Here is a 27,678-nt window from a genome sequence, read left to right as displayed (position 1 = left end):
CTGTTTACATATTTGTACCTCTATCTCACGCTCGCTGTTGGGAGGCCTGTAGTACAGCCCCAACGTTGTTACCGCACCCTTCCTATTTCTGAGTTCTGCCCATATTGCCTCACTGCTCGAGTCCTCCATAGTGCCCTCCTTCAGCACAGCTGTGATATCCTCTTTGACCAGTAATGCAACTCCTCCACCCCTTTTACCTCCCTCTCTATCCCGCTTGAATCATCGATATCCTGGGATATTTAGTTGCCAATCATGCCCTTCCCTCAACCAAGTCTCAGTAATAGCAATAACATCATACTCCCAGGTACCAATCCAAGCCCTAAGTTCATCTGCCTTCCCTACTACACTTCTTGCATTAAAACAAATGCTCCTCAGACCACCAGTCCCTTTGCGTTCATCATCTGCTCCCTGCCTACTCTTTCCCTTAGTCACGCTGACTTCATTATCTAGTTCCTTACAGGCTTTAGTTACTACCTCCTTACTGTCCACTGACCTCTTCGTTTGGTTCCCATCCCCCTGCCACATCTCCTCTGTACACTCTCTAGTGCAATCACATATTTCCTACATTGCAGTAACCAGAGCTATACGCAGTACTCTAACTGTGGCCTCATAGTATTCCACCACCCTCCTCTGCCTGACATTGAACAACTTCTCCTTTAACTCATCTCACTTCCTCCAAATAAAATGTGTTGCTTTGGCAAACGCGACATGAAGTCCTGTGACATTGATCACAAGTCGTGGGAGTCAGTTACCAGCGTTCGCCAGAGCTGGCGGGCGGCCATAAAGGCGGGGCTAAAGTGTGGCGAGTCAAAGAGACTTAGCAGTTGGCGGTTAAAAAGACAGAAGCATAAGGGGAGAGCCAACTGTGCAACAGCCCCGACAAACAAATTTTTCTGCAGCACCTGTGGAAGAGCCTGTCACTCTAGAATTGGCCTTTATAGCCACTCCAGGCGCTGCTCCACACACCACTGACCACCTCCAGGCGCTTACCCATTGTCTCTCGAGATAAGGAGGCCAAAGAAGAAGTATGGGTACCCACATGGGTGCTAGCTATTTAAAATAATTTGGCAGGGGAATGGGATACAGACTGGAGGTACAGTAAGGGGTGATGCACTGTCAAATATTAAAGAGAAACAAAGTCAGTCTGTTAAGGCACAAGTGAAAAATGCAAGGCTGGATTGCATCTATTTTAATGCAAGGAGTCTTACTAGTAAGGCAGGTGAATTGAGGGCATTGATTAGCACATGGGATTATGATATTATTACTATCACAGAGACATGGTTGAGGGAGGGGCAGGACTGGAAGCTCAATATTCCAGGGTATAGAATCTTCAGGCGTCACAGGGGAGGGTGTAAAAGAGGAAGTGGCATTGCACTGTTGATCAAGGAGTCAATTAATGCAGTAAGGAGGGATGATATCTTAGAAGGTTCCTCAAATGAGACCATATGGGTAGAACTTAAAAACAAAAAGTGGGCAATCACTTGGCTGGGCATGTACTACAGGTCTCCAAATGGTCAGTGAGAGATAGTGGAACAGATATGTAGGCAAATCTGAGAGAGGTGTAAAAATAATAGAGTAATAATAGTAGGGGATTTCAACTTCCCAAATATTAACTGGGATCGTCTTAGTGCAAAAGGCTTAAAGGGGGTGGAATTCTTAAAATGCATACAGGAGAGCTTTTTGAGCCAGTCCGTAGAAAGTCCTACAGCAGAAGTGGCAGTACTGGACCTAATCCTAGGGAATGAAACTGGACAAGTGGTAGAAGTGTCAGTGAGGGAGCATTTCGGGGATAGTGACCATAATTCTGTAAGATTTAAGGTAGTTATGGAAAAGGACAAAGACGGACTGGAAATAAAGGTGGGGGAAGGCCAATTTCAGTATGATAAAACAGGATCTGGCCAAAGTGGACTGGGAGCAGCTACTTATAGGAAAGTCTACTTCATACCAGTAGGAGTCATTCAAAGAGGAAATAGTGAGAGTTCAGAACCAACGTGTACCCGTAAAGGTGAAGGTTAGGACCAACAAGTCCAGGGAACCCTAGATGTCAAGGGATATAGAGGATTGGATCAGGGAAAAAAAGGAGTCTTATGGAAGATTCACAGCGCTGAAAACAGCAGAGTCCCTGGATGAGTATAGAAAGTGTAGGGGGGTACTTAAAAAAGTAATTTGGAGAGCGAAGAGGGGACATGAAAAAACACTGGCGGGCAAGATAAAGGAAAGTCCTAAGGCATTTTATAAGTATATTAAGGGCAAGAGAATAACCAGGGAAAGAATAGGGTCCATTAGGGACCAAAGTGACAATCTGTGTGTGGAGCCGAAGGATATAGGTGAGGCTTTAAATGATTACTTTTCATTTGTGTTCGCTATGGAGAAGATGTAGGTGTAGAGATCAGGGAGGGGGATTGTGATATACTTGAACATATTAGTATTAAAAGGGAGGAAATATTAGCTGTTTTAGTGGGCTTAAAAGTGGATAAATCCCCAGGCCTCGATGAGCTTTATCCCAGGCTGTTATGTGAGACAAGGGAGGAGATAGCAGGGGCTCTGACACAAATTTTCAAATCCTCTCTGGCCGTAGGAGAGGTACCAGAGGACTGGAGGACAGCGAACGTGGTACCATTATTCAAGAAGGGTAGCAAGGATACATTAGGTAATTACAGGCCAGTGAGTCTATCAGTGGTTGGGAAACTATTGGAAAAAATTCTGAGGGACAGGATTAATCTCCGCTTGGAGCGGCAGGGATGGTCGAGGGTTGTTTCTGCGAGTGGAAGCCTGTGACCACTTGTGTACTGCAGGGATCGGTGCTGGGACCCTTGCTGTTTGTAGCGTACATTAATGATTTAGACGTGAATATAGGAGGTATGATCAGTAAGTTTGCAGATGACACGAAAATTGGTGGTATCGTAAATAGTGAGAAGGAAAGCCTTCGATTACAGGACGATATAGAAGGGCTGGTAAGATGGGCGGAGCTGTGGCAAATGGAATTTAATCCTGAGAAGTGTGAGGTGATGCATTTTGGGAGGACTAACAAGGCAGGAGAATATACAATGGATGGTAGGACGTACAGAAGGTCAGAGGGACCTTGGTGTACTTGTCCATAGATCACAAAGACAGCAGCACAGGTAGATAAGGTGGTTAGGAAGGAATATGGGATACTTGACTTTATTAGCCGAGGCATAGAATATAAGAGCAGATGGAGCTGTATAAAACGCTAGTTAGGCAACAGCTGGAGTACTGTGTACAGTTCTGGGCAACAAACTATAGGAAGGATGTGATTGCACTGGAGGGTGCAGAGGAGATTCACCAAGATGTTGCCTGGGCTGGAGCGTTTCCATTATGAAGAGAGACTGAAAAGACTAGGGTTGTTTTTCTTGGAGCAGAGAAGGGGACATGATTGAGGTATACAAAATTATGAGGGGCATTAATAGATTAGTTTGGAAGAAACTTTTTCCCTTAATGAAGGGGTCAATAACCAGGGGGCATAGATTTAAGGTAAGGGGCTGAAGGTTTAGAGGGGATTTGAGGAAAAATCTTTTCACCCAGAGGGTAGTTGGAATCTGGAATGCACTGCCTGAAGAGGTGTTAGAGGCTGGAACCATCACAACATTTAAGAAGTATTTAGATGAGCACTTGAAACACCATAGCATACGAGACTACAGGCCAAGTGCTGGAAAATGGGATTAGAATGGGTAGGTGCCTTTTTGTGGGAAACGTCGAACATTCCTTGTTCCAGTTCTACTCCCTCAACTCTTTCTCCTGTACATTAATGACTGTGTCAGTGCCATTTCCTGCTCTTGCCCTGAACAGAAAAACCTCATCGACTTTTCTTCCAATTTCCACCCTTCTCTCACCTTCACATGGTCCATCTCCGATTCTTCCCTTCTCTTCCCTTTCCTCGACCTCTGTTTCCATTTTTGAGGATAGGCTATCAACAAATATTTTCTATAAGCCCACTAACTCCCACAGCTATCTTGACTATGCTTCCTTACCCACTGCTTCCTGTAAGGACACTATTCCATTCTTCCAGTTTCTCCATCTCCATTGAATCTGTTCTGATTACGCAACCTTTCATACCAGTGTTTGTGATATGTCAGTGTCACAGACCTGAAACGTTAACTCTGCTTTTCTCTCCACAGATGCTGCCTGGCCTGTTGAGTATTTCCAACACTTTTTACTTGTGATATGTCTTCCTTTTTCCTAAATCAAGGATTCTTCCCCACCATGGTTGACAGGGCCTTCGACTGTGTCCAACCAATTCCCCCGACTTCTGCTTTCACTCCTTCCCCTCCCTCCCAAAACCACAATAGGCTCCCCCTTGTCCTCACCTTCCCCCCACCAGCCTCCACATTCAACAGATCATCTTCTGCCATTTCTGCCATCTCCAGTGTGATGCCACCACCAAATACATCTTACCGTCGCCTTTTGTATAAGGATGCAAAGAGTTAATACAGAAGATAGTGAGAGAGACCCCACCCAGTGTAAGAGTGATGATGCAACAGTTACATAAGATAACTGGGGAAGAAGAAGCAGAAGCAGCACAGAGGATGCTAGCTTAGGTGGCTTGAGGAGTGTGTATATAGTATAATGTAAATGATAAACAGTACTGAGTTAACATTTACCTGAGCCTGAGACTTTCTCCAAATCGTCCCTGAAACACTTGTTATGCAGGCCCCCACCTGCCAAGAATGAGGCACATTACTTTTGTCATGAACATTAATTTTAAACTATTGCTGGAGCGAGGAAATAATTTGTTAAACAGATCAGCTGTGACTGGAAAAGACATTTGCATATTAACAGACAGTGCTTGGAAGGACAAAGGACCATTCCCGAACACATTCAACCCATAATGGACCTTGATCACCAGGTATTGTGTGTAAGAGGAGCATTCCAGAGACCGCTAAGGTGATACAATCCAGGACTTGTTGACCAGCTGGTCACATGACTAAATAGCTGTTCCAGGGTCTTTTGAACTAGCAACAGAGAGTTTGAACTGAGAAAGACTGTTTGCTCCGGGACTGAGAAGATCTCTCCTGTCTGCTCCCATCTCTTTCTCACAAGCCTCTGAATCCACCAAAGACACATGAACCCCAAGAGAGAAAAGTCTCCTACAGTGAACAAGGTTTAAGAAGAATACTGGGCCCCAACGAAAAACAAGATCTACCAACAATCAAGGACTCTACAGTGAGCTTGAAGAACCATAACAAAAACTCGTCAGATATTGCCTCAAATTTTTCCACTTTATTTTCTTCTGCTCTTTTCTGTCTTTATTTGCATGTGTGTATCGCATATGCATGTGAGCGTGGGCGCTTTGTGTATCCATAGGTGTCAACAGAATTAGAGTTTAAGTTTAATAAATTTAAAGCTTTCTTCTTTAACCCTAAGAAAACCTGTTTGTCCTCATTGCTTCACCTTATATTTGGAAAGCAGTGAACAAGGATTCACCATGGGGGAGCTAAAAACACAGTGTGTTTAAAATTAAACCCTGTTACGGTAAGACCAGGGGAAGGCTGAGAGGGACCCCTAGATACCTTTCTCACCAGGTCGTAACACACTATTGAGGATGCTACTAATAACAATACAACAACACACAACACTTTTCAGCATTCCGACAGGACTGTTCCCTCTGTGCCTCGCTGCTCCACTCCTCTATCTCCCCAAGCACCCCGACCCTTCTCAAGGCATCTTTCCATGCAAGTGCAGGAGATGCAACATCTGCCCTTGTCCACTTTGGCAGGAAGAATGGAAATCCAGTATATTATTTAAATGGAGAGAGATTACAGAGCTCTGTGGTACAGAGGGATCTGGGTGACCAGGTACATGAATCACAAAAAGTTAATATGCAGGTACAACAAGTGATTAGGAAGGCAAATGAAATGTTGTCTGTTTATTGCAAGGGGAATTAAGTATAAAAGGAGGGAAGTTTTGCTGTAGTTGTACAGTTGTACAGAGCATTGGTGAGACCACATCTGGAGTACTGTGTAGAGTTTTGGTCTCCTTACTTAAGAAAGAATATAATAGCATTAGAAACAATTCAGAGAATGTTCACTTGATTGATTCCTGGGATGAAGGGGTATCTTATGAGGAAAGGTTGGGCATGTACCCATTGGCGTTTAGAAGAAGTGAGGTGATCTTATTGAAACATATAAGATCCTGAGGGGAGTTGACAGCTTGGATGCTGAGAGGATGTTTCACCTTATGGGAGAGACTAGAACTAGGGGACACAGTTTAAAAATAAGGGGTTCCCATTTAAGACGGAGATGAGGAGAATATCTTTCTCTCAGAGGGTCGTTAGTCTGTGGAATTCTCTTCTCCAGAGAGCAGTGGAGACAGGGTCATTGAGCTGAGCTAGATAGATGCTTGACTGATAAGGGAGTCAAAGGTTAAAGGGGGCAGACAGGAAAGTAGAGTTGGGGCCACAATCAGATCAGCCATGATCTTATCAAATGGCGGAGCAGGCTTGAGGGGCCAAATGGCCTACTCCTGCTGCTAATTTGTATGTTTGTATGTTTTACCTCTTCTCTCCTCACTGTCCAACCCCCTAAATACTCCTTCCAGGTGAAACAGTGATTTATGTGTACTTCTTTCAACTTAGTATACTCACAATGCAGTCACAATTGGGCAGACCAAGTATAGATTGCCTGGCACTTGTGTGGCATGAGTGTTAATTGCCACTTATCAGCCCAAGCCTGAGTGTTGTCCAGGTCTTTTTGCCTGTGGGTATGGACTGCTTCAGTATCTGAGGAGTTGTGAGTGGTGCTGAACATTGTGCAATCATCAGCAAACATCCTCACTTTTGATCTTATGTTGGATGGAAGATCATTGATGAAGTAGCTGAAGATGGTTGGACTAGGACACTACCCTGAGGAACTCCTGCAGCAATATTCTGGGGTTGAGATGATTGGTCTCCAACAACCACAACCATCTTCCTTTGCACTAGGTATGATTCCAACCAGTGGAGAGCTTTCCCCCGATTTCCATTGACTTCAGTTTTGGTAGGGCTAAAGAAATGTATCCTGTATGCCTTCTTAACCATCTTATCTACCTATCCTGCTACCTTCAGGAATCTGTGGACATGTTTTCCAAGGTTTCTCTGTTCCTCTGCACTTCTCAGTATCCTAGCATTTATTGTGTATTCCCATGCCTTGTTTGCCCTCCCCAAATGCATTTGCTGATAACTAATGCAAATGGGATATTGTGAGATTATTGTCTGCTGTTTGTGTAGATAGGGACGCTTCATAAATTGAAATGTAAGCAGAGAAAACACAATGATTTCCAATTTTGTACTTAAAAATAAAATGGCTTTGGAAGATTACATATATCTTTAGTCCTGATTTCTGCCCAACATTCCCTTTCTGACAGTGCACGTATGTGGATATCAAGTGAATGCTCTGCTGACCTTCATTGTCTAAGTTCATACATGAAGGATGGCAACGTCATGGGGATTAATACCTGTGGATCTCTGCTGCGGGCGAAGTTGGGAAAAAATTGGAAAAGTAAAAGGGGAAAATTCAGAAATACTAATTTCATTTTCATACATTATAATGTATGAATGTACTGCACAGTGGCGCAGTAGCTAGCACCGCAGCCTCACAACTCCAGGGAACCGGTTCAATTCTGGGTACTGCCTGTGCGGAGTTTGCAAGTTTTTTGCCGGGTGCTCCGGTTTCCTCCCACAGCCAAAGACTTGCAGGTGATAGGTAAATTGGCTGTTGTAAAATGCCCCTAGTGTAGGTAGGTGGTAGGGAATATGGGATTACTGTAGGGTTAGTATAAATGGGTGGTTGTTGTCGGCACAGACTCGGTGGGCCAAAGGACCTGTTTCAGTGCTGTATCTCTAAACAAAAATATGTTGTGCGCGATACAAAATTTATTTAATTATTTTAAAACAAATTATTTCCTGAACTTATTACACAGCATTTACAGCACTGAAACAGACCATTTTGGTCCAACAATACATCATAAACTAGGAGTGTAAATTGCTTTGCCCCTCTTCGATGCTGTTTATTTTCATTATTTTCTGTTTTTATTTTTGATTTCTCTTTCATTGTGGAACCGAAAACAACGGCGACAATACAATTTTAGGCTCGGTACCTTGGCTGTCTTTATGCACGAAGCCTCCAATGGTTACATTGCTACTGTACATTTTAATGCACACCTTCACTGCTTTGAAAAGACAGAATAACTTAACGTGTTATATTTAATTTATCTGCGATAAAATAAATCTAAATATTGGAATATGTTCGACCATTTCAGATCAGAGAAAACATTGAAGAGTGGTGTTAGGTTAAGTTTGGTTTGAATGAGAAATGTCTCCTCTTCTGGACAGTAACAGCGGTGCAAGTAAATATGATTGTATGATCGACAGAGCCACAAGCCAATCACTGAGTACGGGAAAGATAGCAAGGAAGTTACACCAGCCTCCAAGTGATTATAACCTCGGCGTGCAGAGCTTGAAATACTCCAAAGGACAGGTGAAACTCAACGATTCTTAACTTGTCTGATATAACACGATAATAACATGTCTGATCGCAAAAAGGTCTGCATCGTTGGATCCGGCAACTGGTATGTTGGACGCAAGTTTAATTTGTTCGTTTTGGTTGTTGTTAGTGTTATAACGTTTAAGTGGGAGGATCCTTGATTCCTTACTCAAGGATCTGGTGACTGTTAATCGTAAGTGTAAATCCATTATTACTCCCAGTAGCTGCGTTGTCTCCAACTCTGCCAGAAGCTTCAACAGGCTTCGATTGGGAACATCAAGAAAGAAAAATCGTTTTTCTAGTAACTGGTAACAACAAAACGATAGTAGACCACGAATTGCATACTGCCGAACCTTCATTAGTCTGTATCAAGTTCAGCCATTGAATTATAATCCCCATTTGCTGGCATTGTACCTCTTTCCTAATCTAGGCATGATTTTTAAAAATGCATTATCTCCTTAGTATGTTTGAAAAGCTTTATCCCAATGTTGATGGGGTGGGCTGTGGTAAAAGTAGATAGGGAGAAAAATGGTCCCATTGGCAGAAGGGCCGAGAACTAGAGGACACCAAATTAAGGTGAATGGCAAAAGAACCAAAGGCGACATGAGAAAAAATATTTAACACAGCGAGTGGTCAGGATCTGGAATGCACCGCCTGAGAGGGTGGTGGTGCCAGATTCAATTGTGGCTTTCGAAAGGGGATTGGGTAATTATCTGAATAGAAAAAATTTGCAGGGCTACAGGTAAAAGGCTGAAAAGTGGGACTGGCTGAGTTGTTCTTGTAGAGAGCCAGCACAGACATGACGGTCTGAATGGCCTCCTTCTGTGCTGTAACTATTCTATAATTGTACTCTTTGGCAGCATACTTTATGTTACAACATCACTTGTTTCACAAAGCCATTGGGCCTAAATTTCCACATTTTTAACCCTGTGTAGTGCTTAAAATAGGGACCGTTACTACTGGCCAGCAAATCGGTTTCCTACACTTCAACAGTGATGACACTTCAAAAGTACTTCATTGACTATAAAGTGTTTTGGGATGTCCTATGATCATGATAGATGATATATTAATGCAAGTCTTTTTCAAAAGCCATTTCTGCCAGTTTTTTGTCCCAAAACAACACTGCCAAATTTAATGATTGTTATTTGGTCACAATGCCCTCATGCACCTGATTTACATAGATGAGTGACAATGGTGGCTTGAACTTCCAGAAGTTATGCCAAGTTAGGCTGAGAAATATGTCACCCCGTTGCCAGGTCTGTGACTAGTGGAAGTGAGGATCTTTGAGCCTGAAGACTGCTGAACGTTTGTGCACCAATTACTGCAACTGGGATGCCTTACTTTGTTTTGCGCCTAAACACCATTGTACTTGTCTCTGATTGCCTGGAGGATTACGAGAACACTGGAACCCTCTCCCACAGTGAGAGCTTCCTAGTGGCAGATGTAGGATTTCTTTTGTATGCCACTGGAGGATGGAGGAAAACTGCGTGAGGCAGACGTTGAAGATATGTGATCTTCAACGAGCACAACCGCCACAGACCACCCAGCCTTCCACTGCCTCCCAAACAATGAGTATTAAGAGTGCACTTCCCCATAAGAAGCAATACAGGAGTTGTCTCAGGTGGTGAAGGTTAAAATCGGACTCAGCTTTTGTGACCCTCAGTGAATTCAGACAGGCAAGGGATATCTGTGTGGTATTACACAGGGTGAACTCTGAGCACATTTTTGGCAGGTGACTGACATATTGTTAAACAGAACTAGAGGATTCAGCCAATTTAGCATCACAGCAAGACATCAATGAGATAGGGTCATCCAGCTTTATGGGGTTGCTGGCTTTCCCAAGGTGCAGGTTACAATAGAAGGCATCTACATTCTTTGTGAGCTTGCATATGTCAACCTCTCAACTTCCTGTACAGAACGGGCTACCACTTGCACAGATTCTATGGAAAAAAAGTGTTAATAATCCTCCATATCAATGCAATATTAGCTGTATGTTACTACTGTTTTCGGCCCTCACTGAGCTCTTCGTTCTCACATTCCTCCCTTGTTGGATAAATAATAGGAGTTCAGAAGTCAAACAGGCAGACGACCCACTTGTAAGAACCATCTTCTGTCTCTTGCTCTTACAAATCCTTTTTCCTTTGGAGGTGGATGATTTCTTCTTCAGAAAAAAGAACGATGCGTTGTGCATAAAGTACAACTTACACACACAAAAAGCTGAATATTAACTCCCGAAAACAGTAGTTTGGGGTTGTTAAAATGCAAAAAATCTGGAACTGGAGCTTAACTCACCCACTTTCAGTTTTAACAGAGGTAGGAATGAATCTGCTTATGGGAATCGGGTTGCTCATTTAAATGTTATAATTAGGCTGTGAGCCTTCATTTTAACTGTCACTGTATTTTTAACCACTGGCAGCTGAGTTTCCTGGACAAAAGGGAACTCAGCAGCTTAAAGGAAGTGAGGAGGCTGAATCCATCAAGTAAGTAAAAGCAAAATACTGCAGATGCTGGATATCTGAAATAAAAACAAAGTGCTGGAAATACTCAACAGGTCTGGCAGCATCTGTGGAGAGAGAAGCAGAGTTAATGTTTTAGGCCTGTGACCTTTCATCAGAACTGGCAAAGGTTAGAAAAGAATTAGGTTTTAAGCAAGTGAAGGGGGTGGGGCTGATGGTGGGGAAGAGAACAAAAGGGGAGGTGTGTGATAGGACAGAGGGCAGGAGAGATTATATAATAAAGCTATCCTGGGACAAAGGCAAAGAGTGTGGTCAAAGACAAAGCATTAGTCCAGAGAGAGTGTTAATAACGGAATAATAAGCAGCTCTGTCTACATGAGAAACATGCACATGTTTAAAAAATAAAATAAAATTAAAAATATACAAACATATTAAAAAAAGGCCAGTCATGCTCTGAAGTTATTGAACTTAATGTTCAGTCTGCGAGGTTGTAGAATGCCTAATCAAAAGATCAAGTGCTGCTCCTTGAGTTTGTGTTGATGTTCACTGGAATACTAGAGCAGGCCAAAGACAGAAATGTTGGCATGAGAGAAGAGGGTTGTTGAAATGGTAAGCTACCAGAACCTCGGCATCATGCTTTCGGACTGAGCGGAGGTGCTCCGGAAAGCTGTCACCCAATCTGCGTTTGGTCTCCCCAATATCGAGGCGGCTGCATTGTGAACAGCAAATGCAGTAAACTAAATTGAAGGAAGTACCTCTTTGTCCCTACATGACCATGTCAGTAATAATCACCTGACTGTAGAGTCAGCACAAAATAAGTGCAGTTTTTGCTATATGCCTCTGATCTCCATGAATAACTAACCACAACTTAACTGCACATTCTCCTTTAATATGACAAACTCCAAAGTGAACAGAAGCCAACCTGCTTATTCCTTACACTGTGCTTTTCTTGGGTGGTTTAAAGAGCCCTTTTTTCTTTGATCCCACTGCTTCTCAGTGCACCTTGCTGCCAAGTATTGTGAGAGGTGGTTAACTTCTCTAAGCTATTAAAGGCTCATGAGATTGAGGCAGCTTGATCCTGGGAGGAAATCACTGCTGGCTGCATCTCTGCGTGTTATGGCTGGCAGACTGTTGTCACTTTCTTCCATCCTGTACTATGGTGCCCTGAGGGGGAGAGCCGGAGACCTGGCATAAACTGCTGTCCCGAGAAATAGCAGCCACAGACAGGCCTGTTACAGGTATTGCTATTCCACGGGCTGTATGTCCCTACTGATTAGCAGGATAGCTGGTCTAATGCTGGCTATTTCTTCTGTTGGGCGAGCCCAGAACAAGGGGGCATAACCTTAAAATTAAAGTTAGGCTGTACAGGGGTGATGTTAGGAAGCACCACAACAGTGGGAGTGGAAATCTGGTGAAAGGTCATCAGCCTGAAACATTAACTCTGTTTCTTTTTCCACAGATATTACCTGACCTGCTTAATGTTTCCAACCTTTTCTGTTTTTATTAGTGGAACTCTGGAACCCCCAAAAAGCTATCAAGGCCAGATCATTTTAAATTTAAGAATTAAGCTTGCTGGATTTTTACAAAAGCAGAATACTGCAGATACTGGAAATCTGAAGTAAAAACTGAAAATGCTGAAATATTCAGCAGGTCTGGCAGCTTCTGTGGACCGAGAAAGAGTTAACATTTCAGCCCTGTGATCTTTTATCAGAACTGGGAAAAGTTCGAAATGTAATAGATTTTAAGCAAGTGAAAGTGGGGAAGGTGGGAAGAAGGACAAAAGGGAAGGTCTGTGATAGGGTGGAGGGCAGGAAAGATTAAATGACAGAACGTTGCATGGTGCAAGCCCAAAGGGAGTGGTAGGACAAGTAAAGAAACAAAAAATATATTTTGAGGACGTGTGAATGGCAGGATAGCTGCTGTCTGAAAGCATAGTTAAAGGAATAAGAGAGAAACGAGAGAAAGACCCAAACCAGCAAAGAAACATTAAACAAAATGGGGCAAGAGTTCATGATCTAAAATTGTTGAATTCAAAGTTGAGCGCAGAAGGCTGTAAAGTGCCCAGCACTTCAGCTGCATATCCAAGTACTTATTATGAGGGTTTCTGTCTCTACCACCCTTTCAGGTGGTGAGTTCCAGATCTGACCACACTCTGGGTGAAAAAAACTCCCCTTGAATCCCCTCTAAACCTCTGACCTCTTACTCTAAATCTGTGCCCCTTAGTTATAGACCCCTAAACCAAGGGGAATGGGGCCTTCCTATCCATTCTATCTAGACCCCTCATAATTTTATACACTTCAATTAGGTCTCCCCTCAACCTCCTCTGTTCCAAAGTAAACAACCTTAGCCTATCCAATCTTTCCTCAAAATTAAAATTCTCCAGTCCAGGCAACATCCTCAAACTCCGCTGTACCCTCTTTAGTGCAATCACATCTTTTATATAGTGTGGTGACCAGAACTGCACGCAGTACTCCAGCTGTGGCGTAGCTAGTGTTTTAAACGGTTTTAGCATAACCTCCCAGCTGTTATATTCTATGTCTCAGCTAATAAAGACAAGAATCCCATAGGCCTTCTTAACCACCTTATCTAGCTGTCCAGCCACCTTCAGAAATCTGTGGAAATGCATAGGAACATAGGAAGATAGGAACAGGAGTAGGTCATTCAGCCCCTCGAGCCTGTCCCGCCATTCAATGAGATTATGGCTGATCCGCGGCCTAACTCCATATACCTGCCTTTGGCCCATATTCCTTAATATCTTTGCTTAACAAAAATCTATCTCAGATTTAAAATTAACAACTGTTCTAGCTTCAACTGCTGTTTATGGGAGAGAGTTCCAAACCTCTACCACCCTTTGTACGAAGAAGTGCTTCCTAACATCTCTCCTGAACTGTCTGGTCCTAATTTTTAGACTATGCCCCCTAGTTTTAGAATCTCCAACCAGTGGAAATAGTTTATCTTTATCTAGCCTGTTTTTTCCTGTTAATATCTTGAAGACTTCAATCAGATCACCCCTGAACCTTCTAAATTCTAGCGAAAACAGGCCTAATTTGTGTAATCTCTCCTCGTAACTTAACCCCTGTAGTCCAGGTATCATTCTTGTAAACCTACGTTGCATTCCCTCCAAGGCCAATATATCCTTCCTAAGGTGTGGTGCCCAGAACTGCTCACAGTACTCCAAGTTGGGTCTAACCAGGGTTTTGTACAGCTGCAGCATAACCTCTGTGTCTTTATACTCCAATCCTCAGGATAGAAAGGCTAGCATTCCATTAGCCTTTCTGATTATTTTCTGCACTTGCTTGTGGCATTTTAAAGATCTATGCACGTGAACCCCCAAGTCTCTTTAGACATCCACTGTACTTAACCTCTTCCCATTAGAAAGTACCCTGCACTATCCTTTTTGGTCCAAAATGGATAACCTCACACTTGCCCACATTGAAATCCATCTGCCACAGTTTTGCCCACTCACCTAGTCTGTCCATATCTCTCTGCAATTTTATGCTATCATCTAGACTGTCTACAATGCCGCCCAACTTTGTATCATCAGCAAATTTGACTTACTATGCCATCATCCAAGTCGTTAATGAATAATGTGAATAATTGAGGCCCCAACACAGATCCCTGCGGGACACCACTAGTTACATCCTGCCAACCGGAGTACTTACCCATTATCCCCACTCTCTGTTGCGTACCACTCAACCAACTTTCTAACCATGTCAATAATTTGCCCTCAACTCCATGGGCTTCTACCTTAATTAACAGTCTCTTATGTGGGACTTTATCAAATGCCTTCTGGAAGTCCATATAAATAACATCCATGGACACTCCCCTGTCCACTACCTTAGTCACCTCTTCAAAAAATTCAATGAGATTTGTCAGGCATGACCTTCCCATCATGAATTCATGCCGGCTGTCCCTGATTAACTGACATTTTTCTAGATGTTCAGTCACCCTATCCTTGATTATAGACTCCAGCAACTTCCCCACCACAGATACACTCCTAGGTCCCTCTGTTCCTTTACACTTCTCAGTATCCTACCATTTATTGTGTATTCCCCTGCCTTGTTAGCCTTCCCCAAATGCATTACCTCAACTTCTCCATATTGTACTCCTTTTTCCACTGTTTCCCCCCACCTGTCTAGTCCATTGATATCTTTCTGCAATCTGTGGCTTTCTTCTTCATCATCAACCACACAACCAATTTTTGTACTGTCTGTAAACTTCTTAATCATACCCCCTGTATTCAAGTCCAAATCATTGATAGAAACCACAAAAAGCAAGGGACCTAGTACTGAGCCCAGTGGACCCTCACTGGAAAATGCCTTTCAGTCACACAAACACCCACTGACCATTACCTTTTGCTTTCTGCCTCTAGCCAATTTTGGATCCAATGTGCCACTTTGCCTTGGATCCCATGGGCTTTTATTTCCGTGACCAATCTACCATGTGGTATTCATCAAAAGTCTTGCTAAAATCCATATAGACTGCATCAAGTGCACTACCCTCATTGGCCCTCCTTGTTACCTCCTCAAAAAATTCAATCCTGTTAGTCAGACACGACCTTCCATTAACAAATCTGTGCTGACTGTCTTTGATTAATCTGTTTCTTTGTAAATGAAGATTTATCCTATCCCTCAGAATTTTTTCCAATAATTTCCCACCACTGAGGTTAGGCTGACTGGCCTGTAATTACTTGGTTTATCCCTTTCTCAATTTTTAAACAATGATACAACATTAGGTGTCCTCCAGTCCTCTGGCACCAGATTGGAAAATGATGGTCAGAGCCTCCGCTATTTCTTCTCTTGCTTCCCTTAACGACCTAGGATACATTTCGGCTGGACCTGGAGATTTATCCACTTTCAAAGATGTTAAGCTCCTTAATACTTCCTCTCTTACTATGTTAATTTCATCTAGCATTTTATACTCCTCCCTGATTGCAATGTCTGTATTGTCCCTCTCTATTGTTAAAACAGATGTAAAGTATTCATTAAGAACCATACTCAAGTCCTCCACCTCCACACACAGGTTATCCTTATGGTCTCTAATAGGCCCTACTCTTTGTTTAGTTATCCTCTTGCTCTTTATGTATTTATAAAAAATCTTTGGGTTTTCCTTGATTTTACTTGCCAATATTTTTGATGCCCTCTCTTTGCTTTCCTAATTTCCTTTCTAATTTTAACCCTACACTTTCTATTCTCAAGCTTTTCTGCAGTATTGAGCCCTTTGTATTTGTCATAAACTTCCCTTTTTTTCTTTACTCTTTCCTTTAAGCTCCTTGATATCCATGGGGATCTGGATTTGTTAGTCTCACTCTTTTTCTTGAAGGGAACATACTTGCTCTGAACTCTCGCTTTCTCTTCCTTGATTGCCTCCCTCTGATCTGGCACTGATTTACAGTCCACTTTGGCTAAATCACATCTCAGCTTAGTAAAATTAGCTTTTTCCCATTTGAGAACTTTTATTCTTGGTCTATCTTTGTCCTTTTCCATAACTACCCTAAATTTAACTGAATTCTGATTACTTCCATCAATGTGCTCCTCAACTGATACCCCTTCCACCTGCTCAGCTTCATTCCCTAAAACCAAGTCCAGAACCACTTGTTGGGCTTGCTACGTACTGGCTAAAAAAGTTCTCCTGAATGCATTTCAAGAATTCTGCTCCCTCTGTGCCATTCACAATAATTCTATCCCAGTTAATTTTAGGGTAGTTGAAATCCTGCATTATTACTGCCCTGTTGTTTCTACACTTTTCAGAGACTTGCCTACATATTTGCTCTTTTATCTCCTTCTGACTGTTTGGGGGTATATATTACACTCTCAGTAGTGTGATTGCCCATTTTCTGTTCTCCAGTTCAACCCATGTGGTCTTATTTGATGATCCTTCTACTATATCATCCCTCATCACAGCTATAATTGTTTCTTTAATCAATATTGCAACCCACCCTCCTTTTTTATACCCCTTTATATCTTGTCTGACAGCACTGTAACCAGGAATGTTGAGCTGCCATTCCTGCCCTTCTTTGAACTTCTTCTTCTTCTTTGGCCTCCTTGTCTCGAGAGACAATGGGTAAGTGCCTGGATGTGGTCAGTGGTTTGTGGAGCAGCGCCTGGAGTGGCTATAAAGGCCAATTCTAGAGTGACAGACTCTTCCACAGGTGCTGCAGATAAAATTGGTTGTCAGGGCTGTTCCGCAGTTGGCTCTCCCCTTGCGCTTCTGTCTTTTTTCCTGCCAACTGCTAAGTCTCTTCAACTCGCCACACTTTAGCCCCACCTTTATGGCTGCCCGGCAGCTCTGGTGATCACTGGCAACTGACTCCCACGAATTGTGATCAATGTCACAGGACTTCATGTCGCGTTTGCAGACGTCTTTAAAGCGGAGACATGGATGGCCGGTGGGTCTGATACCTGTGGCGAGCTCGCTGTACAATGTGTCCTTGGGGATCCTGCCATCTTCCATGTGGCTCACATGGCCAAGCCATCTCAAGCGCCGCTGGCTCAGTAGGGTGTATAAGCTGGGGATGTTGGCCGCCTCGAGGACTTCTGTGTTGGAGATACGGTCCTGCCACCTGATGCCAAGGATTCTCCGGACGCAGCGAAGATGGAAAGAATTGAGACGTCGCTCTTGGCTGACATATGTTGTCCAGGCCTCGCTGCCGTAGAGCAAGGTACTGAGGACACAGGCTTGAAACACTCGGACTTTTGTGTTCCGTGTCAGTGCGCCATTTTCCCACACTCTCTTGGCCAGTCTGGACATAGCAGTGGAAGCCTTTCCCATGCGCTTGTTGATTTCTGCGTCGAGAGACAGGTTACTGGTGATAGTTGAGCCTAGGTAGGTGAACTCTTGAACCACTTCCAAAGCGTGGTCGCCGATATTGATGGATGGAGCATTTCTGATGTCCTGTCCCATGATGTTCGTTTTCTTGAGGCTGATGGTTAGGCCAAATTCGTTGCAGGCAGCCGCAAACCTGTTGATGAGACTCTGCAGACACTCTTCAGTGTGAGATGTTAATGCAGCATTGTCAGCAAAGAGGAGTTCCCTGATGAGGACTTTCCGTACTTTGGTCTTTGCTCTTAGACAGACAACCTGCCACCTGATCTTGTGTGGAGGAAAATTCTTTCTTCTGAAGACTGGAACGCATGTGAGATCCTTCTTCAGAAGAAGGGTCACTGACCTGAAAAGTTAACTCTGCTTCTCTCTCCACAGATGCTGCCAGACCTGCTGAGTATTTCCAGCATTTCTTGTTTTTATTTCAGATTTCCAGCATCTGCAGTATTTTGCTTTTATTTTAGCTATAATATTATACTCCCCTGTGTCAATCTGTGCTCTCAGCTCATCTGCCTTATTTATTTATTTTATTTAGCGATACAGCACTGAAACAGGCCCTTCGGCCCACCAAGTCTGTGCCGACAACAACCACCCATTTATACTAATCCTACATTAACCCCATATTTTCTACCACATCCCCACCATTCTCCTACCACCTACCTACACTAGGGGCAATTTACAATGGCCAATTTACCTATCAACCTGCAAGTCTTTGGCTGTGGGAGGAAACCGGAGCACCCAGTGGAAACCCACGCAGACACAGAGAGAACTTGCAAACTCCGCACAGGCAGTACCCAGAACTGAACCCAGGTCGCTGGAGCTGTGAGGCTGCAGTGCTAAACACTGTGCCACCCAAATTCCCTACACTTCTTGCATTGAAGTATCTTCTTCTTAGGCAGTCCCTTGGGATCAAGGATGGTTTGCTTCCACTCCGGTTTGATGGATTCTCAGATGGCTGCTATGTCCAATGTATGATCCATGGACTCTGCCCCAGGAAGGGCAAGTGGTGCTTGAAGGGTCAGGGAGATGAGTAGTTTGGAGGTTTATGAGCTTCCTCTGATGCCTCGAATCCACCTCTGAATGTTCCTGACAAAGTCCCTTGACGGTGTACAATGCCTTCCTGAATGAGCTATCTCCATCTAGGATGGACTCGAGCCTGGGACTCCCACAAGTCGACGGGGATGTCTGATATCTTCATGGAGCTTTCAGGACATCTCTAAAGCATTTCTGCTGTCCTCCTGGGTGTCTCCTGCTGCGACTGAGTTCTGAGTAGAACAGCTGCTACGGGAGTTTGGTGTCGGGCATGTGAACAACATGGCCTGCACAATGGAGCTAGTTTAGAGTGATTAGCGCCCAATGCTGGGCAGGTTGGCCTGGGAGAGGACGGTATTGTTTGACTGCCTTTCTTACCAGAGGATTTGGAGGATCTTGTAGAGGCACCTCTATCAGTACTTCTCCAGTGCTTTGAGGTGCCTGCTGTAAGTTGTCGAGGTCTCCAAAGCATATAGGAGCACAGGGATCACTGCTGTCAGGTAAACCATGATCTTATTCTCAGGTTTGAGACCCTGTTCCTCAAACTTCCTCAGTCAGCTGAAGGTGATGTTGAACCCCGTTGTCTATGTCTGCCTTCGCCGAGAGGGGAATCCCAAGATATGGAAAATGGCCCACATTTTCCAGGATAGAAACATAGAAAATAGGAGCAGGAGTAGGCTATTCGGCCCTTCGAGTGTACTCCGCCATTCATTATGATCATGGCTGATCATCCAACTCAATCGCCTGTTCTTGCTTTCGCCCCATACCCTTTGATCCCTTTAGACCCAAGAGCTATATCTAATTCCTTCTTGAAAACATACAATGTTTTGGCCTCAACTGCTTTCTGTGGTAGCGAATTCCACAGGCTCACCGCTCTCTGGGTGAAGAAATTTCTCCTCATCTCAGTCCTGAAAGGTTTACCCCGTATCCTTAGACTATGACCCCTGGTTCTGGACTCCCCCACCATCAGGAACATCCTTCCTGCATCTACCCTGTCAACTCCTGTTAGAATTTTATAGGTTTCATTGAGATCCCCCCTCACTCTTCTGAACTCCAGCGAATGTAATCCTAACCGACTTAATCTCTCCTCATACGTCAGTCCCACCATCCCAGGAATCAGTCTGGTAAACCTTCGCTGCACTCCCTCTATAGCAAGAACATCCTTCCTCAGATAAGGAGACCAAAACTGCACACAATATTCCAGTTATGGCCTCACCAAGGTCCTGTATAATTTGCAGCAAGACAACCCTGCTCCTGTACTTGAAGGCCAACATATCATTTGCCTTTTTTACCGCCTGTTGCATCTGCATGCTTACATTCAGCGACTGGTGTACGAGAGCACCCAGGTTTCACTGCATATTCCCCTCTCTCAGTTTATAGCCGTCCAGATAATAATCAGCCTTCCTGTTTTTGCTACCAAAGTGGATAACCTCACATTTATCCACATTATTTTGCATCTGCCATGCATTAGCCCACTCACTCAACTTATCCAAATCACCCTGAAGCCTTTCTGCATCCTCCTCACAACTCACCCTCCCACCCAGGATCTTACCATTGATATTGATTGAGAGGGGGAGGTGTTGTGCTGTGGGAACTGTTTGGAAGAGGACTTTTTTTCCAAGTGTTTAGTGAAAGATCCAGTTTCTCATTTGCTTTGGAGAAGGAGTTGACAATGATCTGGAGCTCAGTTTCAGAGTGAGCACACATGCAAGCATGTCATCGTGGAGTAGACGGAGGATGGTGATAAACTTCTGAGGGCAGCCAAATTTAAGCAGGATGTGCCACAAGCCTTCACAGCTGACAAACTCAGAGGCTTTTGTGAGGTTGAAAAAGACCGTGTAAAGCAGTTGGTGTTGTTCCCTGCATTTTTTCTTGTATTTACCGCTAGTGAACATAATGTCTGTGGTGCCTCTCGGTGGGCGAAAGCCACATTGCAACTCCGGAATGAGCTCTTCAGCCACTGGGAGGAGGTTTGAGTAGGATCGTTGCAATTATCTTCCTTGTGGCAGACAGCAGGGAGATTCCTCTGTCGGTGCTGCAATCGGTCTTGTCTCCCTTCATGAATACAGTCAAAGTCACTGTCCCTGAAGCCCCCCAGATGAGGGATATGAGGTTGTGCAGTCTTGCCTGGAGTGTATCTCTGCCTTGCCAGGATTTCGGCAGGGATTCTGTCTGCTCCAGAGACTTTGTTGTTCTTCAGCTATTGAATGGCTTTTTCAACCTCGCTCCATACTGGGGTAGCACCTAGACTGAGCAGTATGTGAGCCGAGGGTATTGAGGGATGGAATTGAGGACATTCAAGTCAAAGACAGTCCTGGTTGAGGAGCTCTTTGAAATGTTCCCTCCAGTGAGCACTGACTGCCTCCCTGTCCTTGATGAGTTCTCCTCCATTCTTGGCTCTCGGCAGGGTGGGCCCATGAGTGCTTGGGCCATAGGTCGCCTTGACAGTGCTGAAGAAACAATACATGTCGTTGTTGTCTGCAAGTTGCTGGATCTCTCGTGCTTTTTCTACCCCCCTTTTTTTTAATGTCGTGGGTTTTATACTGCACTGCTTTTGTCTGGCATCTGTAGGATTCTGATGATGTATGTTGTTTGTGGTTCGTCCTTCCAGGAGAAGAAGACCATGTCCATCATCTGGGGTATTTGGTAGGGTTCTGGTGGGTACATAGGTGACTGCTGAGGCTGATCGGCGCCTGGAAGCTTCTGCTGCAAATAGGACAGGATACCACAGATGCGTTTTGGATGAGCTGCTGGCTCGTGATTTCCTCTCCTTGTGTTTTCTCCCTACCTCTGATATGCGCTTGCTTTCGAAGGCGGCCGCATCCTTTTTCATTAGGTTGCGCCAGGTGCAGCAATCCTGGTCGAGCTTCTCCCAGGACTCAGCGTCGGTATCAAAACTCCTAAGCAAAGCCTTTAGAGTGTCCTTGTAGCACTTCCTTTGACCGCCATGATAGTGCACCCCAGACTCAAGCTCTCCATGGAAGATTCGGTTTGGTAAGTGAGTGTCAGGCATTCTGGCTACATGACCAGCCCAACTCAGTTGTGACTGTCTCAGTATGGTGTGGATGCTTGGCATGCCAGCTCAGGTGAGCACCTCAGTGTCTGGTATTTTGTCCTGTCGTCTGATTTTTAGAAGCTTCTGAAGGCAGCTGAAGTGAAAATGGCTGCACTTCTGACATGTCACTGATATGATTTGCATGCATAGAGCAGAGTGGGCTGGACTATTGCTCTATAGACTTTCAGTTTGGTCGGCAGACTTACTCCTCTTCATTTCCAGACTGATGTTCAAAATCTGCTGAAGGCTACACTTGTTTTGGCAATTCTTGCATGTATATACCATCACTGAAGTATATACCATTTACCACTGTCAAACTTCCTTGTTGTCCATTTTCTAGCCTTTGTTTCCTCTCCCTTCTAAACAGACTTACTAATTTTCTGTCTTCCATTTCCAAATTTTCTTCTCTCCCTTCTGAATCTACTCTCAGGTTCCCACCCCCTGCCAAGCTAGTTTAAACCTTCCAAAACAGTACCAGCAAAATCCCCTGTGTGGACATAAGTCCTGGCCCTGTTGAGGTTCAACCTGTCCAGATGGCACAGGTTCCACCTCCCCCAGAAGCAGTCCCAATGCCTCAGGAACCTAAAGCCCTCCCTCCCGCACCATCTCTCCAGCCAAATACTCATCAGCTCTATCTTCTAATTCTGTACTCACTAGCACATGGCACTGGGAGTAATCCAGAGGTTATTACCTTTGAGGTCCTCTTCAATCTCTCTCCTAGCTCCCTAAATGCTGCCTTCAGGATTTCATCCCTCTTTCTGCTTATGTCATTGGTTGTGATATGGACCATGACCTCTGGCTATTCACCCTCCCTGCTCAGAATGTCCTGCAGCTGCTCAGTGACATATGTGATCCAGGCACCAGGAAGGCAATATACCATCCTGGAGTCACGACTGTGGTCGCAGTAGCACCTGTCTGTTCTCCTCACTATTGCTCTTCCACTTTTCTTCCTCCCCCCTGCGCAGCTCACCACCTGTGTGCTGTGGACTTGGCTCTACCTGCAATCCCCAGAGGAATCATCACTCTCACCAGTATTCCGAATTGAATACTGATTGGAGAGCGAGATATACTCATGAGATTGCTGCCCTGCCTGCCTCCTTGTTCTTCTGGCAGTCACCTATTCCCTCTCTGGCTGCATAGTTTTAAACTACAGTGTGATAACCTCCAGAAACGTTCTATCCGCAAAGTTCTCAGCCTCGCGGATGCTTCATAGTGAATCCAGCCGCCGCTCAAGCTATGAAACCCAGAGCGTAAGCTGCTTTAGCTGGTGACACTTCCTGCACATGTGGTTGTCCAGGCCATTAGAAGCATCCAGGATTTCCCACATGGCACAGGATGTGTATTCCATGGAGCTGAGGTTCCCTGCCATGCCTTTACTTTCTAGACTGTTATCTAGAAACAATTAACCAGCTATCCTGCTTTTCAATCAAGTGCCCTTGAGATCTTTGTGACTCCAAAGCCTTCTACTCAGTTCCCATTGGGAAGGTAGCACATCCTTACCCACTGCTCTGGCTCCCCTGTGTACTCTGAATTATTGATGCCCGATCCTCACTGGTATTATCTAATTATCCCACAGTTAAAATGTCAGAGGTAGTGTTTAGGAGTGAAAAAGCAAATGATGCAGGGATGATTGTGGATGTTTCATTTTGATTGGTGGGGAAGTTATTTTTTTGACAAGATTGTCAGAATTTATTACTGACTTATTATCTGTCTCTTTCAGGGGTTCTGCTATTGCCATAATTATTGGCAAAAATGTAGCAAACTCAAACCAGTTTGACTCTGTTGTCAAAATGTGGGTTTATGAAGAAATAATAAATGGCAGAAAGCTCACAGAAATAATAAACACAGAGCACGAAAATGTAAAGTACTTGCCAGGTTACAAGCTTCCAGAAAATGTGGTAAGTCAAAGAGTTGCATTCAAGAAACATTGCACAAAAATTGTAGAGTTTTACGCAGTTTCTCAGCCTGCATGGTGGTGCGGCACTCTGATAACCTGATATACTCTCAAGATTGCTCTTTTAAAGACTTCACTATAATTTCTGTAAAAACATTGTACTTCAAAATGGATACTTTTACAATAAATAGCTTTTTATAATCTTAGGATAGAACGGGGGGAATTTCATGCTGCTGGCGGGGTCTCGAGATTGGGAGAAACTGACACTGAGATTCCTGCGTCTCTTTTCTGGAAGGCCTGCCGAATTTAGGGCCAACCAGGCACTTAAGTGGCCAGCGGATGGCCTTCCATAGGAATTAGGACTCCGTTGCCGGAAGTCCCGCCCTTAGAGAGTTGCCGGCCAATCAAAGGCCACTGCGGAGGCGATGGCTGCTGCTGGAGGTGATTGTCTTGGAAGCTGAGGAGCTTTGCTGGAGCAAGGCATCAGGTAGGACACGGCAGGAGGAGGCTCGTGGGTGGGTGGGAGGGGGATTGGCAGCAAGGGCGAGAATTGGCCCACAGTGGCCCCCCCCCCCCCCCCCCCCTTCCCGATGCCAGGTCACTTGTTCAGGCACTAGGTGCCTTTGAACAAGGGACCCTTCCCCCAACACCCACCCCCCGGAGTCGGAAAGCAGCCTGCACGGTTTTCGTGACGTGCTTCCAGTGCGGTGACAGGGCCACCCGCTGCATGGGTAATTGTGGCTGCAGCAGGAAGAGGCCCTTAATTGGGGGTTAATTGCTCAGTTAAGGGCCTCAATTGGCAGTGTGGTGGGAAGGCCATCCACAGGTGGAGGTGGGATGGTGGTGGCAAACCCCCCCCCACCTCCCCGCCACCATCCCACCCAATTTTATGCTCTCCCCGCCTCCAAACCAGCCACGTGGGAGAGCATAAAATTCTACGCAAAGTGTCAGGGAGTCACAAAGCTAATGTTTTGTGTGTTTTATTTCTATGGTGGTTGTGATAGACATTAAAATCATACTAAAAATCAGGTATATAACTTTGGTATCCAAAAAACAATTTGTGCTGCATAGGCAAGACCGTACCAGTTTAAATGAAGTCAAATGACTGTCAATTTCTTAAATAAAAGCAAAATACTGCAGATGTTGATAATCTGAAATAAAAACAGAAAGTCTGCCAGGTCTGGCAGCATCTGTGGAGAGAGGTACAAAGTTAATGTTTCAGGTCAATGACCTGTCATCAGAACTGTGAAGAAAAGGTCATCAACCTGAAAAGTAGCTTTGTTTCTCTCTCCACAGACTGTCAATTTCTGATCAAGGAGAAAACCCTTTACTTTAAACTGAGAGAGAAGTTTACACTGTAGCGCTAAGTTATGCATGATTTAGGATTAAGATTTCAAAGTTACTCTGTTTAGAAAAAGTTATTACATTAATACAAATTGCGAATATTGTATTATGAATGAAAATGGTGGAAGGGAAATAAGTGTTGTAGTCAGTTGCTCACAGGCCACATGGACTTAAATGGACTCAAAAACTAGAGTTTTATCAACTTTGTCCTAGTTCAATGTTTACCAAAGTCTAATCATAGTTCCGCTTAGCTTTAAGAGTCATGAGATAATGTTAAGTAGAACCAAAATGCAACTTTGGATACTGAAGTTAGGTTTTAAGATTAGTTATGTTATCTTGAAAACTTTACATTTTTGTATAACGTTCTACCAACGTTTAGTTTGTGATTTCAAAATAATGGGGTCCTACGTGTAACATTTGCAAACACATCTTCGAACTATTGAGGTGATTTTAACCCTGCCAGCCTGATGGAAACATAATTGAAACTTAAAAAGGAGGCATAAATTCCAGCAATAATAAAGATTATCATGGGATTACATAGAACATTAGCTCAAAATTTACTGACAACACAAAAGTAGGGGGGGTTAGGGAAATATTGAGGACTTTAAAATACTTCAGAAAGACGTAGGTCAGCAGAACCAACAGAGCGGTTGCAGACACAACTTAGGGTTGGATTTTGTTCTCAGCCCAACATTGGGTTTCGTGGCAGGGGGATGCGGGTGAATTGGAGTGGCAGCGGCCACTATGGAACCCGACGCTGGGATTGCTGGGCCCGAACTTCCCGGTGGCGAGAAAGCTCTGTGGCAGCCCCTCCGCTGCACTGCGACAGGACCCGGGTTTAAATATTTAAAATACCTGTCTGCATACATTACCATGTCGTCCGTCGCCATCTTCGCATTCATTCTTGATCTTCAGCGAGACATGTAGCATTCACACACCTTCGCTTCCCTGTCAAGGAGAAGCTGGCGCCACCGAGGAGGCGAAGGGGTCTCTACTGCATTCTGAGTGTAGATGGCAGGGTGGGGGGGGGTGGGGTGCAGGGTCAAGAGGTCAACTCTGCAATGTTTTGAGGATATTGGGGGGGGGAGACGGGTCAACTCTGCATTATTAAGAACTATTTGCAGGGATGGCAGCCTGTTAAAAATGGCGCTATCACCTGCCCCGGCACCAGATGACGCCAATGCCGCCCCCGCCACATGATTGGTGGGGCCGCCCGTCACGTAATCGCGGCGGCGCAGCTCCCGTGTGGGGTGGCCACCATTTTCTGCACCTGCTGCCTCTCCCAGCGACGGGACAACAAAATCCAGCCCTTAATGCGGATATGTGTAAGGTAATAGATTATGGGAAAAAATATAGGGAATGAGTGTATAGAATCATAGAGTGATACAGCACAGAAGGAGGCCATTCAGCCCATCATGTCGGTGTCAATTCTTTAGTTGAGCTGTTCAATGAGTTCTACTCCCCTGCTCTTCCCCCATAGCTCTACAATTTTCTTTCCCTTCAAGTATTTATCTAATTCCCATTTGGAAGTTACTATTGAATTTGCTTCCACCACCCTTTCAGTCAGTGCATTCAAGATCACAATAACTCTCTGTGTTAAAAATTTCTCTGAAACAAAAGAAACCTTTTTCCCTGGCCATTAAAGCATGCATTAATAACCTCTTTGTAAAAAAATTCTAGTGACAGGCAAGAAATGGAGTTGCACACTCAATGGAAAGACATTGAAGGGTGTGGATGACAGAGAGATCCAAAGTTCAAATACATAGTTTCCAGAAGATATGAATGTATGTAGATTAAGCCATAAACTAAGCCAACAGTATTTAGGGTTTACGAAACAGGAATGCAGAATACATGAGTAAAGAAGTAACGATAAATTTATACTAAATATTGTTTGAGCAACAGTTAGAATCATTCCTATAGTTCTAAGACCTGTATGCACTTGATTTCAGATGTTACAGTTAGAGTACTATGTTCAGCTTTGGTCACCCAACTACAGAAAGTACATTAAAGCCATAGAGTGTGTATGGTGTAGATTCATTGCCATAATGCCAGGATCAAAACTATAGCACTGAGGAGCGATGAAATACTAGGTCTAATTGCACTAGAACAAAGAAAGCTATGAGGAGATTTAGTAGAGGTTTTTAAAATATATGGATGGTTTTGATAGTGAATAGGAAACTATTGTTTCTTCTGGCTGCGGGATTAGTGACAAAGGATGACCAATTTAAAATTATTACTAAGAAATGAGGAGAGTGGTTAAGTGAAATGTCTTTACACAGAAGTATGTTGGAACATGGGATGCTTTGCCGGAGGAAGTGGTTGAGGCAGATACCACTGTATCTTTTAAGGGACGATTGGATAAACATTTGAAGCAATGAAAATACAAGGATATGGGGAGAGAGCAGGGCAGTGGGATTAGTTTTGGATTGCTCTAGAAAACAGCTGGTGTGCACATGATGGATCAAATAGCCTCCTGTCCTGTAAATGTCAGTGGTGAGGGTCATACAGTCATAGAGCCGTACAGCATAGAAACAGGCCCTTCGGCCCAGCGCGTCCATGCCGACCATAATGCCTTCTATACTAATCCCACCTGCCTGC

General features: G+C 44.2%; 1 protein-coding gene across 1 annotated transcript in view; it reads left to right on the top strand.

Annotated features, from left to right (window-relative positions):
* Nucleotides 1-8,401: 8,401 nt before the first annotated feature.
* LOC137371973 (glycerol-3-phosphate dehydrogenase [NAD(+)], cytoplasmic-like) overlaps nt 8,402-27,678 on the top strand; it is a 52,141-nt gene continuing 32,864 nt past the window's right edge. The window contains exons 1-2 of the mRNA XM_068035162.1: nt 8,402-8,562; nt 23,563-23,740. Coding sequence (XP_067891263.1) covers nt 8,519-8,562; nt 23,563-23,740 — 222 coding nt within the window. The 5' untranslated portion in view covers nt 8,402-8,518. The remainder of the gene's footprint in view (nt 8,563-23,562; nt 23,741-27,678) is intronic.

The sequence above is a fragment of the Heterodontus francisci genome, chromosome 7 (genome assembly GCF_036365525.1).
Source record: "Heterodontus francisci isolate sHetFra1 chromosome 7, sHetFra1.hap1, whole genome shotgun sequence".
NCBI classification, from domain to species: domain Eukaryota; kingdom Metazoa; phylum Chordata; class Chondrichthyes; order Heterodontiformes; family Heterodontidae; genus Heterodontus; species Heterodontus francisci.
This window is presented reverse-complemented; position numbering and strand designations above follow the sequence as displayed.